Source organism: Anas platyrhynchos, chromosome 1 (genome assembly GCF_047663525.1).
Source record: "Anas platyrhynchos isolate ZD024472 breed Pekin duck chromosome 1, IASCAAS_PekinDuck_T2T, whole genome shotgun sequence".
In the NCBI taxonomy this organism is placed as follows: domain Eukaryota; kingdom Metazoa; phylum Chordata; class Aves; order Anseriformes; family Anatidae; genus Anas; species Anas platyrhynchos.
This window is the reverse complement of record NC_092587.1, coordinates 1,116,067-1,134,140: the sequence shown is the minus strand read 5'-3', so window position 1 is coordinate 1,134,140 and position 18,074 is coordinate 1,116,067. Positions and strand designations below refer to the sequence as shown.

At 68.7% G+C, this 18,074-nt stretch overlaps 1 protein-coding gene and 1 long non-coding RNA gene across 2 annotated transcripts in view; both read right to left on the bottom strand.

The window, feature by feature from the left end:
• Positions 1–9,779: 9,779 nt before the first annotated feature.
• LOC140002453 (uncharacterized) lies at positions 9,780–11,171 on the bottom strand. The gene is made up of 2 exons (XR_011809083.1): positions 10,804–11,171; positions 9,780–9,870 (listed from the first exon to the last, which is right to left on the bottom strand). It is a non-coding gene; the product is annotated as an uncharacterized lncRNA (long non-coding RNA).
• A 1,746-nt stretch (positions 11,172–12,917) lies between these two features.
• SND1 (staphylococcal nuclease and tudor domain containing 1) overlaps positions 12,918–18,074 on the bottom strand; it is a 100,908-nt gene continuing 95,751 nt past the window's right edge. The window contains exons 17-21 of the mRNA XM_072037317.1: positions 14,511–14,699; positions 14,247–14,388; positions 13,497–13,620; positions 13,333–13,402; positions 12,918–13,085 (exon numbers count right to left, since the gene is read on the bottom strand). Coding sequence (XP_071893418.1) covers positions 12,933–13,085; positions 13,333–13,402; positions 13,497–13,620; positions 14,247–14,388; positions 14,511–14,699 — 678 coding nt within the window. The 3' untranslated portion in view covers positions 12,918–12,932. The remainder of the gene's footprint in view (positions 13,086–13,332; positions 13,403–13,496; positions 13,621–14,246; positions 14,389–14,510; positions 14,700–18,074) is intronic.

Below are 18,074 nucleotides of genomic sequence, written 5' to 3'. Positions count from 1 at the left end.
GATGGGGATTGAGATTGGGATTGGAGTTGGGGTTGGGGTTGGGATGGGGATTGGGATTGGGGTTGGGATTTGGATTGGGATTGGGATTGGGATGGGGATGGGGGATGGGGATGGGGATGGGGATGGAATTTAAATTGGGATTGGGATTGGGATTGGGATTGGGGTTGGGGTTGGGGTTGGGGTTGGGATTGGGATTGGGATTGGGATTGGGATGGGGATGGGGATGGGGATGGGATTGGGATTGGGATTGGGATGGGAATGGCAGCACAGGGACAGTTATGGGATGGGCACTGGGGCTGCACCACCCCGTACCCTAGCAGGGACCCCCCCAGCCCTGGGGCTCCCCCAGGACACCTCTCTGCCCCCCCCCCCCCATTTCCACTTCCCACAGACAGCCCCAGGCTCCCTCTGCCCCCCCCCACCCCCCCAGTTCTTCACCTTTTTTTTTTTGCTCCATCCAAATTCACGACCCCAAAAGGGCCCCTGGGGACATGGGGACATGGGGACATGGGGACGGGGCGGCCCCACTGCAAAACCAGCCCCCCCCCAGCCCCCCCCCCAGGGTCTGATGGTGGCGGGGGAACAGGCTGGAGGCTTGTCCCCAAATGTCCCCAGTATGGGGTTTGGGGTGACGCAGGGACACAACGGGGACATCCCTGCTGCGGCCCCACATCACCCCACCCCACTATGGGGGGGGGGAAGCGGGGCTTTGTTGTGGGATTCCCCCCCCCTCCCAGGACCCCCCCCAGACATCCCATGGTGTGGGTGAGCCAGGGGGCAGCTGGGGACAGGGCCGTGTCCCCATCACCTCCCCGTCTGGTGGCGCGCGGGGTCCCATGGAGAGGTGGGGGGGGGACCGGGGGGGGGGGGGGGGTCCCTGGATTTGGGGTGTCCGTGGTTGGGAATGCAGCGGGGGGGGGGGAGGGAATTGCCCAAGAGAGCTCCCGGCTGGGCAAACATTGACACAGCGCTGCCAGGAAGGGGAGGGACGGGGACACGGGGACACGGGGACACCCGCACGGTGTCTGGGTCGTGCGTGGGGACACGCGTGGGAAGGGGACACCCCCAGGGGTGGAGCCGGGCGCGGTGTGGGGTCACCGTGGGGCTGGGTGTCCCTGTGGGGCTGGGTGTCCCTATGGGGCTGGGTGTCCCTGTGGGGCCGGGTGTCCCTATGGGGCCGTGTCCCCCTATGGGGCCGTGTCCCCATGTGCACATTGTGGGGCTGTGTCCCCCTATGGGGCCGTGTCCCCCTAATGGGGCCGTGTCCCCTTGTGCCCCCATGGGGCTGTAGGGGCTGTGTCCCACTATAGGGCCGTGTCCCCATGTGCACATTGTGGGGTTGTGTCCCCCCATGGGGCCATGTGTCCCCTGTGCACACCATGGGGCTGTGGGGACCGTGTCCCCCTATGGGGCCGTGTCCCCCTAATGGGGCCGTGTCCCCCTAATGGGGCCGTGTCCCCTTGTTCCCCATGGGGCTGTGGGGGCTGTGTCCCCCTAACGGGTTCATGTCCCCATGTGCACACCATGGGGCCATGCATCCCCCTATGGGGCCGTGTCCCCGTGTGCCCCCATGGCACTGTGCACACCCCACACACACACCTCCCCATGCGCCCCCAGACACCCACCTACCCACATTTACGTGTGTGCATGGCCACCAGGGACCGCGTCGTGCCCCCCACCTCCTTGTCCCCCCCCCCAAAAAAAAAAAAAATCCCCTTGCCCACACTCACCTGGCCGTGGCCACCCCGCACCCCCCCCGCCGCGTGGCTCCCTCGCAGATCCTTTTTGGGGTAAGGGCTTCCTGAGTGCTGGCGGGTCAACAGCAAGCCCAGACCGCAAAAAGATCCGAGAGGGAAAGGGCCCGGCAGCCTCCGCCGGGCAGGGGGGGACGCAGGGACACCCCTGGGGGGGGGGGGTCAGGGTGTCCGGGTGGCACAAACCCCATTCGCCCCCCCCCAGGGGCTTGGGGACGTCCTGCAGAGCCACCCAGCCCCAGCACCCCAGGGTCCTGCCGCAGCCGCGTGTGGCACGGGGACACCTGGACCCTGGGTGGGCAACGTGCCAGGCTGGGGGGGGGCAGGCAGGGTAAAGGGGGGGGGGTCTGGCAGCATCCTGGGCACGGGGGGCATCGGGGAGCAGAGAGAAATCCTGGGGGTGCTGCTGGTGTCGGGGGCAGGGGACCCATGGGGACGTGGCATGGAGCGGTGGGGACGTGGCACAGGGTGGAGGGGACATGGCACAGGTGGGCAGGGACACGGCACAGGATGATGGGGACATGGCACAGAGTGGTGGGGACACGGCACGGAGTGGTGGGGATGTGGCACAGGGTGACGGGGATGTGGCAGAGCCACGATGGGGACACGGCACAGACCGGTGGGGACACGGCACAGAGTGATGGGGACATGGCACAGAGTGATGGGGACACGGCACAACCCAGCAGGGACGTGGCACGCGCCAGGTGCCACACGGCCTGGGACGGCGGGGACGCAGTGCGCACAGATGGAGACGGCACAGGCTGGTGGGGATGTGGCACAGGCATGATGGGGACATGGCACAGAGCGGTGGTGACACGGCACAGAGCGGTGGGGACACGGCACAGAGTGGTGGGGACACGGCACAGAGCGGTGGGGACACGGCACAGAGCAGCAGGGACATGGCACAGAGCAGTGGGGACATGGCACAGAGTGGCAGGGACATGGCACAGACTGGCAGGGATGTGGCACAGACCGGTGGGGACACGGCACAGGGTGGTGGTGACATGGCACAGACCGGTGGTGACATGGTACAGAGTGGTGGTGACATGGCACAGACCGGCAGGGACATGGCACAGAGCGGTGGGGACATGGCACAGAGTGGTGGGGACATGGCACAGGGTGGTGGTGACATGGCACAGAGCAGCAGGGACATGGCACAGAGCGGTGGGGACATGGCACAGGGTGGTGGTGACACGGCACAGGGTGGTAGGAACATGGCACAGACCGGTGGGGACATGGCACAGACGGGAGCCACAGGCCCAGGGCTGCCCCCAGATCACCTCCATCAGCCCCAAAATCAGCAGGGGTCGGGGGGGGGCGGCTGGGACCCCCCCGGCATCACCAACGCTGCTCCCAAAATGTCCCCTTCTCCACGGCAGGGCCTTGGGCTGAACGGGGACATCCGTGCGCCGTGGCCGTGGCCGTGGCCGTGGCCGTGGTCGTGGTGAGGCTGCTCCGGTGCCACCGCCGGCGAGGGTGGGAACCCAGGGGGGCGGCCGGGGAAATGCTCCCGGAGCCGTGCGTGGTGTCCCGGTGTCCCCATTGTCACCAAAGTGGAGCTTGGTGTCACCGTCCCCATCGTGGTCGCCGTCGCCATCTCCACCGGCGTCACCACCGTCACCGCCATCACCACCGGCACCGCCGGCACCTCCATTTCGGTGCCCAGCCCCAGCTCCGTGCCCGGCCCGGGCAGCCTGGGGGGGGGACACCGTGCTCCGAGCCCCCTCTGCCCCATGCCACACGCGGGGAGGTGACACCAGCACCCCTGGAGCTGTCACCCAAGGGCCAGGGGACCGAGTGGCGCATCCCCGGCTGGTGGCACCGATGCCGGTGGCACCGAGGCGCTGCCGGGCCCTGCTTCACCGCCCTCCCTCCTCCCCGTGCTGCTGCCAGCCCTGCCCCTCCCCGTGCCCATTCCTTGTCCCTGTCCCCGTCCCTGTCCCCAAATGCGCCGTGGCCCCGTGCGCTCACCTGCACCCATGGGTGTCACTGCGGCCACCTCCGGGGTCCGCTTTTGGGGACACGAGGGTGCCCTCGCCGTGCGCTTGCGGCCACGGGGGGATCCCCAGCCCTGCGGGGCGCATCCCACTCCTGTCCCCAGATCCATGGTGGGGGGGGACACCCCCCAGGCACCCCCTTGTCCCCCCGCGGGGCTCCCACCCCCGTGCGTGGCCGTGGCTGCGCCCGCGGTGCGCGCGGCAGAGACCTTTCTAGATCGCCAAGGACGGTGCCGGAGGCTCCTCCGGCACGGCACCGGCGCGGGGACAGGGCTGACGCCCCCCCAATTCCCCCCCCTGCCCCCCCCCCCCCCAAAAAAAATAAAATAAAAAAATAAAAAATAAAAAAAAATTGGGGACCCCACGGCTCGGCCCGTCGGTCGCCTCCCCACCCATGGGTGCACGGAGAGGGTGGAGGGGGCTGGGGTGGGGAATTAGCAGGGGGTGGGGGGCTTGGGGGGGGGGCACATGGCATGGGGGGGGCACGCATGGCACAGGGGGTCTGTGGGGGGGTCCAGGGTGCTGCGGGGGGGGCATGGCGGGTGACACATGGAGCACAGTGGGGAGGGGGACATGGGTGCCCCCCCCCTGCACGCGCAGGGCACCGGAGGGTGGGAGGGGGGTGCAGGGGGGGCGCATGGGACCACAGGGTGCAGTGGGGGGGGGTCCTCGGGGTGCTGGGGGGGTTGGGGTCGGGGCCTGTGGGGGTTGGGGCTTGGGGGTCCCGGGGTTTGGGGGTCCCGGGGTGCGGTGCTGGGGGGGTCTTGGGGTGCAGGGGGGGGGGGCGCTGGTGCTGGGGGGTCCCGCGGTGGTTTTGGGGGTTGGGGGTCCCGGGGGGGGGCATGCATGGTGGGGGGGGTGTTTGGGGGGGCAGGGTTTGCTGCATGGGGATCCTGGGTGGTGGTGCATGGCGGGGGGGGGGGGGCGTGCATGGGGGTGGCGGGGTGTGGGCTTGGGGGGGGGGGTCGGCTTGGGGGTCGTGGGGTGAAATGCTTGGGGGGGGGGGATGCTTGGGGACCCCAGGGTGCGGTTTGGAGGGGGGGGCGCTGGGGGTCGCGGTGCGGGGTCCTAGGGTGAGAATGGGAATGGGGGGGGGGGGTCCGGGCAGGGGGGGGGGGGCACAAAAGTGGGGGGGAGCAGGAGTGGGGGGGGGAGGGGGGGGGGACACCCGGGGATCCCGCAGCCCCCCCCCCCCCCCCCCCCGCGCCCCGCTCCTACCTGCGGCGCTGCCCGCTCGGTTCCGCTGCCGGAGCTTGGGGGGGGGCGGACATTAAGGGGGGGGGGGTGACGGGTGGGGGGGGTGGGGGGGGTCGGGGGGGGGCCCGGAGAGCGGCTCGGAGCCGGAGGAGCCCCGGCGGTGGCGCTGGCCCCGCATTGACGTCACTGCGCCACCAGGGTTCCCCTGGAAACACGCGAGAGCCAAAAATAGCGCGGGGGGGGCGGGGGGGGGGCACCGGGGGGGGGGGGGGGAGAGATGGGGGGGGGGGAGGTGGGAGCAGCCCCGCCGCCCCCGCCGCTATTCTGGGAGCGGGGAGCTAAAAATAGAGCCCGGCCGCGGGGACACCGCGACACGGCCACGGGGGGGGGCATGGGGGCATGGGGGGGCATGGGGGCATGGGGGGGGCACGGGGGCACGGGGGGGGCATGGGGGCATGGGGGGGGCATGGGGGGGGCATGGGGGCATGGGGGGGGCACGGGGGCATGGGGGGGGCATGGGGACACGGGGGGGGCATGGGGGCATGGGGGGGGCATGGGGACATGGGGGGGGCATGGGGACACCGGGATGCGACACGAGGTGGGGGGGGGCACGGGGATACCGCGACATCGGGACATGGGCACGGGGGGGGGGCAGGGGGACACCGGGACAGGGCAAGGGGGGGGCACTGGGACACGGGGGGGGCACGGGGATAACGGGACAGGGGGACACGGGGGGCATGGGGGGGGCATGGGGACATGGGGGGGGCATGGGGACACCGGGACACGGCACGGGGGAGGCACGGGGGGGGGTCGGGGGGCGTGGGGACACCGCGACACGGGGACACGGGGACACGGGGGGGGGCACGGGGCTGGCCCCACGTGTACCGGGACGTGCCCGGCCCCGGCGCGCCACGCCCACCCTGACCACGCCCACCTCGGCCACGCCCACCCTGGCCACGCCCACCCCGACCACGCCCTGGCGGGACAAGGGATGGGGACACGGGGACACCGGCCTTACACCGGCACCGGGAGAGGGACTGGGATGAACTGGGATGGGGATGTGCTGGGACTGGGATGTACTGGGATGGGGCTGTGCTGGAACTGGGATGTGCTGGGACTGGGATGTGCTGGGACTGGGTTGTACTGGGATGGGGCTGTGCTGGGACTGGGATGTACTGGGACTGGGATGTACTGGGATGGGGCTGTGCTGGGTCTGGGTTGTACTGGGACTGGGATGTGGTGGGACTGGGTTGTACTGGGATGGGGCTGTGATGGAACTGGGATGTGCTGGGACTGGGTTGTACTGGGATGGGGCTGTGCTGGGACTGGGATGTGCTGGGACTGGGATGTACTGGGATGGGGCTGTGCTGGGTCTGGGTTGTACTGGGACTGGGATGTGGTGGGACTGGGTTGTACTGGGATGGGGCTGTGATGGAACTGGGATGTGCTGGGACTGGGTTGTACTGGGATGGGGCTGTGCTGGGACTGGGTTGTACTGGGACTGGGATGTGGTGGGACTGGGTTGTACTGGGATGGGGCTGTGCTGGGACTGGGATGTGCTGGGACTGGGATGTACTGGGACTGGGATGTACTGGGATGGGGCTGTGCTGGGTCTGGGTTGTACTGGGACTGGGATGTGGTGGGACTGGGTTGTACTGGGATGGGGCTGAGCTGGGATGTGGCTGTGGTGGTACTGGGTGTGCTGATACTGGGATGTACTGGGACGGGGTTGTGCTAGGATGGGGCTATACTGGTACTGGGCTGTGCTGGGACGGGGATGTACTGGGACGGGGCTGTGCTGGGACTGGGATGTGCTGGGATTGGGTTGTACTGGGATGGAGCCGTGTTGGGATTGGTCTGTACTGGTTCTGGGCTGTGCTGGAATTGGGCTGTACTGGGACGGGGCCGTACTGGGATGGGGCCACGCTTGGACTGGTCTGTGCTGGGACAGGGCTGTGTTGCGATGGGGCTGTACTGGGACTGGGTTGTACCGGGAGGGGGCCGTGCTGGGACTGGTTTGTACTGGGATGGGGCTGAGCTGGGACGGGGCCGTACTGGGACTGGGCTGTACTGGGACTGGTCTGTACTGGGACTGGTCTGTACTGGGATGGGGCCGTACCGGGACGGGGCTGTACTGGGACTGGACTGTACTGGGACGGGACTGTACTGGGACTGGTCTGTACTGGGACGGGGCTGTACTGGGACTGGTCTGTACCGGGACTGGGCTGTACTGGGAGGGGGCCGTACTGGGACTGGTCTGTACTGGGACGGGGCCGTACTGGGACGGGGCCGTACTGGGACGGGGCCGTACTGGGACTGGGCTGTACTGGGACTGGTCTGTACTGGGACTGGTCTGTACTGGGACGGGGCCGTACTGGGACTGGTCTGTACTGGGACTGGTCTGTACTGGGACGGGGCCGTACTGGGACTGGTCTGTACTGGGACTGGTCTGTACTGGGACGGGGCCGTACTGGGACTGGTCTGTACTGGGACTGGTCTGTACTGGGACGGGGCCGTACTGGGACTGGTCTGTACTGGGACGGGGCCGTACTGGGACTGGTCTGTACTGGGCCGTGCCGTGCCGAGCCGTGCCGGGAGGTGTCGCCGTTTCTCTCCGTTCCAGCCGCTCCCGCTGCGACCAGTTCGGCCCAGTACAGCCCAGTAAAGTCCAGTTCTGGTGACACCGCGGTGACACCCGAACCCCCCCTGAACCCCCCCCCGGCTGTGCTCCCCCCCCCCCCCAATTAATGACACGAGTCCCCAACAGCCCCCCCCCGTTTGCTGCAGCTGGGTCAGCACACTCAGACCGGGGGCACTGGGAGGCACTGGGAGGCACTGGGGGGGGCACTGGGAGGCACTGGGGGGCACTGGGGTGCACTGGGTGGCACTGGGGGGGCACTGGGAGGCACTGGGGGAACTGGGGAGCACTGGGGGGACACTGGGAGGCACTGGGGGGAACTGGGGAGCACTGGGGGGACACTGGGGGGACACTGGGGGGGCATTGGGGGGACACTGGGGGGGAACTGTGAGGCACTGAGGGGAACTGGGGGGCACTGGGGGGACACTGGGGGGCACTGGGGGGGAACTGGGGGGCACTGGGGGGAACTGGGTGGACACTGGAGGGGCACTGGGGGGAACTGGGGGGCACTGGGGGGACACTGGGGGGGCACTGGGAGGCACTGGGTGGCACTGGGAGGCACTGGGGGGGCACTGGGGGGAACTGGGGGGCACTGGGGAGCACTGGGGGGACACTGGGGGGCACTGGGGGGACACTGGGGGGAACTGGGGGGAACTGGGGGGACACTGGGGGGGCACTGGGGGAAACTGGGGGGGCACTGGGGGGACACTGAGGGGGCACTGGGGGGACACTGGGGGGGAACTGGGGGGCACTGAGGGGAACTGGGGAGCACTGGGGGGACACTGGGGGGGCACTGGGGGGCACTGGGGTGACACTGGGTGGCACTGGGCGAGGGGAACTGGGGGGCACTGGGGGGCACTGGGAGGCACTGGGGTGCACTGGGTGGCACTGGGGGGCACTGGGAGGCACTGGGGGGAACTGGGGAGCACTGGGGGGACACTGGGGGGGCATTGGGGGGACACTGGGGGGGAACTGGGAGGCACTGAGGGGAACTGGGGGGCACTGGGGGGACACTGGGGGGCACTGGGGGGCACTGGGAGGCACTGGGTGGCACTGGGGGGGCACTGGGGGGAACTGGGGGGCACTGGGGGGACACTGGGGGGGCACTGGGAGGCACTGGGGGGCACTGGGGGGCACTGGGGAGCACTGGGGGGAACTGGGGGTACACTGGGGGGAACTGGGGGGCACTGGGGGAGCTGGGGAGCACTGGGGGGACACTGGGGGGCATTGGGGGGACACTGGGGGGGAACTGGGAGGCACTGGGGGAACTGGGGAGCACTGGGGGGACACTGGGGGGGCATTGGGGGGACGGAACTGGGGGGACACTGGGGAACTGGGGGAACTGGGGACACTGGGGGGCACTGGGGGAAACTGGGGGGCACTGGGGGACACTGAGGGGGCACTGGGGGACACTGGGAGGCACTGGGGGGCACTGGGGGCACCAGAGGGGGGGTCCCAGCAGCAGGGGGAGCTCAGAGCTGGGACCCCCACCCGGGGGTACTGGGGGGGGGGGGGGGGCAGGAATCCCCTTGTGGTGTCCCCAGGCCCCCCCCCCCCCGATTCCCGGTGCCCCCCCCCCGTTAATTAAAGCCGTTAGCTGCATTAATTACCGAGGCTCTAATTACGCTCCAATTAAATTAGCGCGGCCCTAATGAGCGCCCCACGAGGGTGGGGACCCCCCCTTGCCGGTGGGGGGGGCGCAGCACCTGGGGGGGGGGCTGCGGGGGGGGGGGGTCCAAATTTGGGACATGGCCTTGGGGGGGGGACCCGAGGGCTGCAGGGTCTTCCCCCCCCCCCCAAACCCCCAGGACCCCCCTTCTTGCCCCCCCCCCTCCACCCAGGACCCCCCTTTTCCTCCCCCCCCCCAGGACCCCCCACCCCCCAAAAAAAAAGACAGAGCCCCCCCACCACGACGCTCGGCTACATTTATTGGCCTCCAAAGCTTTAAATACAGGCCAGGGCCGCGGCGGGGGCGGGGGGGGGGGGACACGGACAGGGGGGGCACAAATTGGGGGGGGGGGACAATTGGGGGGGGGGGCACATCAGCTGTCAGTCGCAGGAGGGCAGGGGGATGGAGCCCCCCCCCCAGCCCTGGGCACGGAGCCGTGACCCCCCCCTTCAAAGGGAGGGGGGTCGGAGGGGATGGGGGGGGGATATATGGGGGGGGGGCATGGGGGGGGGCAGGGGGTCGGCGGGGGGGGGGCATCGTCCGTGTCCCTCAGCGGCTGTAGCCGAATTCGTCTGCGTCGTCGGCGCGGAAGTCCCCATAGCGCCACAGGTTGAGCTGCGAGGGGGGGGGCACAATGAGGGGGGGGGGCAACTGGTGGGGGGGGGCACAGCCAGCATCACCCCTCTGGGGGGGGCACATTCAGCATCACCCCTTTGGGGGGGGGCACATCCAGCACCTCCCCTTTGGGGGGGGGGCTACAGCTGGTAATTGCCCCCCCAAGAGGTGGGGGGGGCACATCCAGAGCCTGCCTTTGGAGATGGGGGGGGGGCACATCCAGCATCACCCCTCTGGGGGGGGCACGTTCAGCATCACCCCTTTGGGGGGGGCACATCCAGAACCTCCCTTCTGGGGGGGCACATCCAACGCCTCCACTTTGGGGGGGCACGTTCAGCATCACCCCTTTGGGGGGGGGGCACATCCAGTATCTCCCCTTGGGGGGGGCACATTCAACGCCTCCCCTTTGGGGGGGCCACATCCAGCACCTCCCCTTTGGGGGGGGGGCTCCAGCTGGTAACTGCCCCCCCAAGAGGTGGGGGGGGGCACATCCAGAGCCTGCCTTTGGAGATGGGGGGGGCACATTCAGCACCTCCCTTTGGGGGGGGCACATTCAATGCCTCCCCTTTGGGGGGGCACATCCAGTATCACCCCCCTGGGGGGGGCACGTTCAGCATCTCCCCTTTGGGGGGGGCACATCCAGCATCTCCCCTTGGGGGGGCACATCCAACGCCTCCACTCTGGGGGGGCACGTTCAGCATCACCCCTTTGGGGGGGGGCACATTCAACGCCTCCCCTCTGGGGGGGGCGCATCCAGCCTCACCCCTTGGAGAGGGGGGGGGGGACATACCTCCAGCATCTTCCCCCAGAGATGGGGGCCCTGCACCCACCCCCCCAGTGATGTGGGGGCTGCAGCCGCCCCCCCAGGACCCATAGGGGACGGGTGCCCCCCCCCCCCATACCCCAACGACCCCCCCCCGTGCCCCCACTCACCCGCGCGCTCTTGGCCGTCTCCTGCGCGTTCAGGTACTCGGTGATCTGCGGGGGCACGGCCACGGGGTGAGTGTCCCCCTGTCCCCCCCCCAGTGCCACCTCCCTGGTCCCCCTCCCGATGTCACCTCCCCAGTCCCCCTCCCGGTGCCACCTCCCTGGTCCCCCTCCCAGTGCCACCTCCGTGGTTCTCCCTCCCCGGTTCCCTTCCCAGTGCCACTTCTCCGGTCACCCCCTTGGTGCCACCTCCCCAGTCCCCCTCCCAGTGCCACCTCCCCGGTCCTCCTCTTGGTGCCACCTCCCCAGTCCCCTTCCCAATACCAGCTCCCCAGTCCCCTGCCCAGTGCCACCTCCCCAGTCCCCCTCCAAGTGCCACTTCTCCAGTCACCCTCTTGGTGCCACTTGCCAGGTACCCCCTCCCAGTGCCACCTCCCTGGTCCCACTCCTGGTCCCCTTCCCAGTGCCACCTCCCCAGACCCCAACCCAGAGCCACCTTCCCGGTCCCCATCCCAGTCCCCTCCCAGTGCCACCTCCCCGGTCCCCCTCCCAGTGCCACCTCTTTGGACCCCTGCCCAGTGCCACCTCCCAGGTCCCCCCTCCAGTGCCACCTCCCAAGGAACCCTGCCCAGTGCCACCTCCCCAGTTCCTCCCAGTGCCACCTCCCTGGCCCCCTGCCCAGTGCCACCTCCCCAGTCCCTCTCCCACTGCCACTTCTCCAGTCCTCCTCTTGGTGTCACTTCCCCCAGTCCCCATCCCAGTGCCACCTCCCTGGTCCCCTGCCTGGTGACACCTCCCTGGTCCCCCTCCTGGTTCCTCTCCCAGTGCCACCTCCTCAGTTCCCCTCCCAGTGCCAACTCCCTGTCCCCCTCCCAGTTCCCCTCCCAGTGCCACCTCCTGGATCTCCCTCCCAGTGCCACCTCCCCGGTCCCTCTCCTGGTGCCACCTCCCCAGTTCCCCTCCCTGGTGCCACTTCCCCAGTCCCCATCCCAGTGCCACCTCCCCGGTTCCCCTGCCCAGTGCCACCTCCTGGTCCCTCATCCCAGTGCCACCTCCCCAGTCCCCCTCCTGGTCCCCCTCCCGGTGCCACCTCCATGGTCCCCTGCCTGGTGCCACCTCCCCAGTCCCCCTCTTGGTGCCACCTCCCCGGTCCCCCTCCCAGTGCCACTACTCCAGTCCCCCTCCTGGTGCCACCTCCATGGTCCCCTGCCTGGTGCCACATCCCAGGTCCCCCTCCCAGTGCCACCTCCCCGGTCTCCCTCCCGGTGCCAACTCCCCAGTTCCCCTCCCAGTGCCACTTCTCCAGTCTTCCTCTTGGTGTCACTTCCCAGTCCCCATCCCAGTGCCACCTCCCCGGTTCCCTTCCCAGTGCCACCTCCCTGACCCCCTGCCCAGTGCCACCTCCCCAGACCCCAACCCAGAGCCACCTCCCCAGTCCCCCTCCGGTGTCACCTCCCCAGTTCCCCTCCCAGTGCCACTTCTCCAGTCACCCCTTGGTGCCACCTGCCAGGTGCCCCCTCCCAGTGCCACCTCCCCAGTCCCTTTGTGGTTCCACATCCCCGGTCCCCTTCCCAGTGCCACCTTCCTGGCCCCCTGCCCAGTGCCACCTCCCTGGTCCCCCATCCTGGTGCCACTTCCCTGGTCCCCCTCCCAGTGCCACCTCCCAAGAACCCTGCCCAGTGCCACCTCCCCAGTCCCCTCCCAGTGCCACCTCCCTGGTCCCCCTCTTGGTGCCACCTCCCCGGTTCCCTTCCCAGTACCAGCTCCCCAGTTCCCCTCCCAGTGCCACCTCCCCAGACCCCAACCCAGAGCCACCTCCCCGGTTCCCTTCCCAGTGCCACCTCCCCGGCGCCCCCCCCGACCCCCCCCCCAACCTACCACTTCTGGAACTGCTTCTCCTTGCGCACCTCCACCATCACCAGCCCCTCCTTGACCAGCCCCAGCCCCACGTCGCTCTTGGAGTCGGCGAACTGGAGGGTGACGTGGGGACAGCCGGGGCCCAGGTGCTCCACGTTCAGCAGGCACTGCGTGTTCTGGATGTCCCTCACCACGCTGTCCACCGCGTCCGCCCGCGCCGTCGTCCTGATGGGGAGGGGGGGGCAGCGTGGGTGCCCACCCCATGTCCCCATCCCACCCTACGCACCCCAAATCCCCAAATTCCCCCCCCTGCTTACGTCCTGGGGCACCTGGATGAAGGCGAATTTGTACTCGGTGGCCTGGGCGGGCAGCACGCGGGTGCTGAAGGCGGGGGGCAGCGCGCCCAGGCGCGTGGAGGGCAGGGTCTCCTTCTGCGGGGGGGGGGAAAAATAAAAAATAAATAATAATAATAAAAAAAAAAAGGTTGGGGGGCACCCAAGGGCTCCCCGAAGCCCCCAAGGGCTCCCCGAAGCCTCTATCCTCAGGGCTGTAAGGGGGAGGCACCCAAGGGCTCCCCGAAGCCCCTATCCTCAGGGCTGCGCCCCCCGGTGAAGGGGGACACGCCTGGAGGTGGCGGGGGGGGGGGTCCCATCATGCGCCCCCACCCCACACACTCACATTGCCGTAGTCGATGTAGAAGATGTGCACCTTGGCGGGCGATTCCACCCTCTCCACCCGGGCACGGTACCTGCAAAGAGGAAAGGAGGGGTGGGGGGGGGGGGGGGTGAGGAGTTTTGGGGGGGGGGGGTCACCCCTTTCACGGGGGGGTGCGGGACCCTCACCATTCTCCGTCGACGAATTTGGCGATGCAGAAGTCGCCGCGGCGCGGGACGTAGGAGCCCTCCACGGGGGGGTGGCTGGCCACCTCGGCGCGCATGTTCTCCATCAGCTTCTCCAGCTGGGCACCTGCGGGGGGGGTCGGGTGTGCAGGTGACACATGTGCCCCCCCCCTCATTGCAGGACGGGGGCACCCAGGGGCTGCTCGAGTCCCACCCGGGCTGGGGGTGCGAGTTTGGGGCTGCTCGCCAAAACCCAGCGTCCTCAGCCCGATGACACAAAGCCACCCACGGTGGGGACATGGGGTGGGGACATCGTGGTGGCCGAGACCCTGCTGCCAACCACGAGCTGTGCAGAGCTGGGTTATGGGGTGGCAGCACCGGTGCCACCCCCCCCGGGCACCCCGGGGACATGGGGACGAGGGTGCCCCACGCCGTGCCAGGCAGGGGGTGCAGCACCGCGCCCTGTCCCCGTCCCTGTCCCCAACCCCCCGTCCTGCTGCAGGTGCTGCCCTCATGGGGACCTCATTGGGGTCTTGGGGACACCGGGCAGCGAGTGCTCCACGCCACAGCTCACTTTTTAAATTTTTAAATTTCAGCAGCCTTTTTTTAACAAAAGCAGTATTTTTTAAGAAAGCAGCCACCTTCAGCTGCAGGTGGGGGCGAGCAGCGGGTCGCCGCACAGGGAAGGGGCACGGAGCAGCGACCCCAGCCCCACGGTGACCCCCCCCCCAGTTCCTCCCCGCCACCCCTCACCTGTCTCCACGTCCTGCACGTAGAAGTGCAGGTCGTCGGTGATCTCCGTGACGAAGACGGGCTTGTAGTTGGCCGTGCGCTCCTTCTCCTCCAGCACCGGCACCACCTCCTCCACCGGCGTCTCCTCGTAGTGGGACCACACCTGGGGACAGGAGGGGGGGGAAAAACGGCGCTGGGGCGGGCACCCAGCCCACCGCCACCAAGATGTGTCCCCCGGGGGGGGGTTTGGGGCCGGGGTGGTGGCACAAAAGGGGGGTCGCTCACCTTCTCCTTCCTCTGCTTGGCGGCCTCCTCGGCGGCCAGCAGCGCCTTGGAGTAGGGGCTGCGCTCGGCGGTGAAGTGCACCTTGGAGAGCGCGTGCTCCACCAGGGCCACCGACAGGTTGACGCCCTCGATGTGCAGCCAGCCGATGAAGTTCCCCGCCTTGTCCATGCTCTCCACCTCCACCTCCACCTGGGGGGGACAGGGGGGGGGTCAGAGTGGCCTGGCTGGGGGGTAGGGTCCGGCACGGCACCGCCGTGCGCCCGCAGCCCGGCCCGTGCCACCCGGCTGAGCGCCTGCTCCGAGCTGTGCCCAGGGGTAAAACGGGGGGGGAGTGGGGAGGGGGACACCCCCGGGATGTGTGGGGTCTCTGGGACAAGGCCTGACACCATAGCCAGGCTGCCCAGTGCCCTCCCAGTGCTCCCAGTGTTGTGGTAGCGCTACCCAGTGTTCCCCCAGCGCTCTCCCAGTAGTGCCATGTGGCAAGGAGCACGAACACCGCCCCGTGCACCCTTGCACGTCCCATGCACCCTGCACACCCCACGTACCCCATGCACACCCTGTGCACCCTTACACACCTTGTACCCCCTGCACACCTTATAAACACCCTATAAACACCCTATAAACACCCTATAAACACCTTATAAACACCCTACAAACCCTGCACCATGCACACCCCGTGCACCCCTCACCCCCCTGTGCACCACCAGCAGCACGCTGCTGCATGGCCCTGAGCGTGGCTGGGTGCAGGCACTGCAGGTGCTACGGGTGCTGCAGGTGCCATGGGTGCTGCAGGCGCTGCAGGCGCTGCGCTCCCCGCGTGTCGAGCAGGGCCCCAAAATTCGGTGGCCTCGCGGAGTGGAGGTTGTGCTTCAGACCCCTGCAGTGGTTTCGGAAGCACCCGAAATGGTTCCCAGCACCGCCACGCACCCAAATTTTGCACGGTGCCCAGCTGGAGCTCGCGTGCACGCATCACCAAAGCGCACACGGCCGCGGTGCCCGGCGGATCCGACCAGGGCTGAGCCCAGCGCCCCCACCCCGAGCAGGGACGAGCCCCCCCCGGCCGTTCCCTCTGGCCCTGGGGTGCCCGGAGCAGCCCCGGCCTCTGCTCCATCGCCACCAGCTTCGGCCTCTGCCTCCTCCTGCCATCGATCCCTCGCCGGGGCCGAGCGTGGTGCTTGGCTGACGCAGGGAGCCTGCCCGGCACCCAGCACCCGCCTCGTGGCTTTGGGTCTTGCCCCTGGGGAGGGCTGGGGGCTGCCCCCCCCGGGCATCTGGGGACGGATGGCACAGCCAAAAAGCACCAGGGCTCAGCACCGCTGCCTCTCCATGGGGTAGCACGAGGCTGGGTGCACGAGGATGCTGCCCTGCTCCCTGGTGAGGGCGGTTTAATTGCCTTTGCTTCGTTACTGAGGGAGGTGAGCAGGGGGTGGGGGCGCACAGGACCCCCCCCCCAAGGGAAATGAGGCCACCAGGCTCCATGCCCCCAGGGGATATTGCAGCGCCGGGTGCCACCGGTGCCCGAGAGGCGATCGCACCCCAAATGCCAACCCTAAATCCATCTCCAAAGCACATCCAGGGGGGCTGCACCCCCCCCCCCCCCGAGGAGCAGGCCCAGAGCCCTGAGCTCATCCCCCATGGGTCCCCAGGGGTGCTGCCAGTTGCACCCCCCGATCCCAGCCACATGCCTGGCGCTAAATTCTGGGGGGGGGGGACCCAAAAATTGCCTGTTGGTGCCGAGGAGGCACCACGCACCCACTGTGTGCCGGGTCTCAGCCCCCCAGCCTGGGTACTGGGGGGGGGGCACAGGGGTGGGGCCATGCTGAGCCGTGTCCCCCCCCAGCCCCTGTCACCTTACAGCTTGTGCCACCTCTGTCTGTCCGTCCATCCATCTGTTTGTCCTCGGAACTGGGGGGGGGGTCAGGGTGGGGGTGAAGGTCGAGGGGGTGCAGGTGGGGGGGTGAAGGGGAGGGGGTGCAAGGAGGGGAGGCGCTGAGCCCCCCCCGTCCCCATCCCCATCGCAGTCACCTCCCCGGGGCTGCTCCGCTGTGCCCCCTGCCCTGGGGAGGGGGGGGCCTGCAAGCCAGGCCGGGGGGGGGGGACACAACACAGGGGGAGGCCAGGAGAAGGAGGAGGAGGAGAAGGGAGGAAGGGGAAGGAAGGCGAGCACCGCTGCGGGGCTGGGGGTGGTGGCGGGGATCCGGATTTGGGGACCGGAGAAGGGGGGTGTGCGGCTGCCGGGGGGGGGGGGAGCACCGGGGGGGGGGGCCTGTCCACGTCGGAGCTCAGCATCACGCCGGTGCCCTGCCGCCGTGCGTCAGCGACCGGGGCGCGCTGAAGGACAAAAGGATGCGCGGGGCCTCCCGCCGCGCCCCCCCCCCGCTCCCCCCTCCCCAAATCCCCACACCGGGGACCCCGCAGAGCCGGGACCTTTCCGCGCCTCCCCCCTCGGCTCCGCACCGCACTGCGCGCCCTGCCCGGGGGCTGCTGAAACCTCACCGGGTCCGTGTGTGTGTGTCCCCCCCCACCTCTCCAAACCCCCCCCACCTCTCCAAAATCCCCCCCCACCTCTCCAAACCCCCCCCACCTCTCCAAACCCCCCCCACCTCTCCAAACCCCCCCCACCTCTCCAAACCCCCCCCACCTCTCCAAACCCCCCCACCTCTCCAAACCCCCCCACCTCTCCAAACCCCCCACCCTCTCCAAAATCCCCCCGCCCCCGCCGAGCCCCGGGGGGAGCGCCCGGCCCCGGCTGCGCTGCGCCCCCTGCGCGCTGCGCCCCTGCGCGCTGCGCCCCCTGCGCGCTGCGCCCCCTGCGCGCTGCGCCCCCTGCGCGCTGCGCCCCCTGCGCGCTGCGCCCCCTGCGCGCTGCGCCCCCTCCGCGCCCCTGCGCGCTGCCGTGCGCGCGGCTGCGCGCTGCGGGGCTCGGCTCCGCTCCCGGCCGCCGCCTGCCGCCCCCCCGGTGCTGCCGCCCCGCCGCCCGGTCACCTCCGCTCTCACGACCACCACCACCACCACCACCGCCGCCGCCGCCGCCGGCTCCTCTCCTTCTCCATCATCTTGCAGCCAGCTCGCCGCTTTTCCCCGACTCCGTCCTCGTGTTTTGCTTTTTTTTTTTTTTTTTTCTCTCTCCCCTTCATTTTTTTTTTTTCGCGTTTCCCGTTTCTCCATTTTCCGTCTTCATTTCTCCAGTTTCCATTTCCTTTTTTTTTCCATTTTTTTTTCCAATTTCCATTTCTTCCATCTCTCATTTTTCCATCTCATTTTTCCATTTCCCGTTTTTCCATTTCCATTTTTCCATTTCCCGTTTTTCCATTTTCTCCATTTCCATTTTCTCCATTTCCCATTTTTCCACCTCCCATTTCCATTCTATCCCTTCCCCATTTCCCCCCTCTCCCTTCTCTCTCTCCTCTCCTCCATTCCCCGTTCCCATTCCCGTTTTTTTTTTCTTTCCCCCATTTTTCAATTTTCTATTTTTAAATTTCCTCTCTACGTCCCTCCCCCACCCCCCCCAGCCCCTTTCCTTCCTTTTTTTTTTTTTTTCCTTCCCCCCTCTCTCCTGCCCGG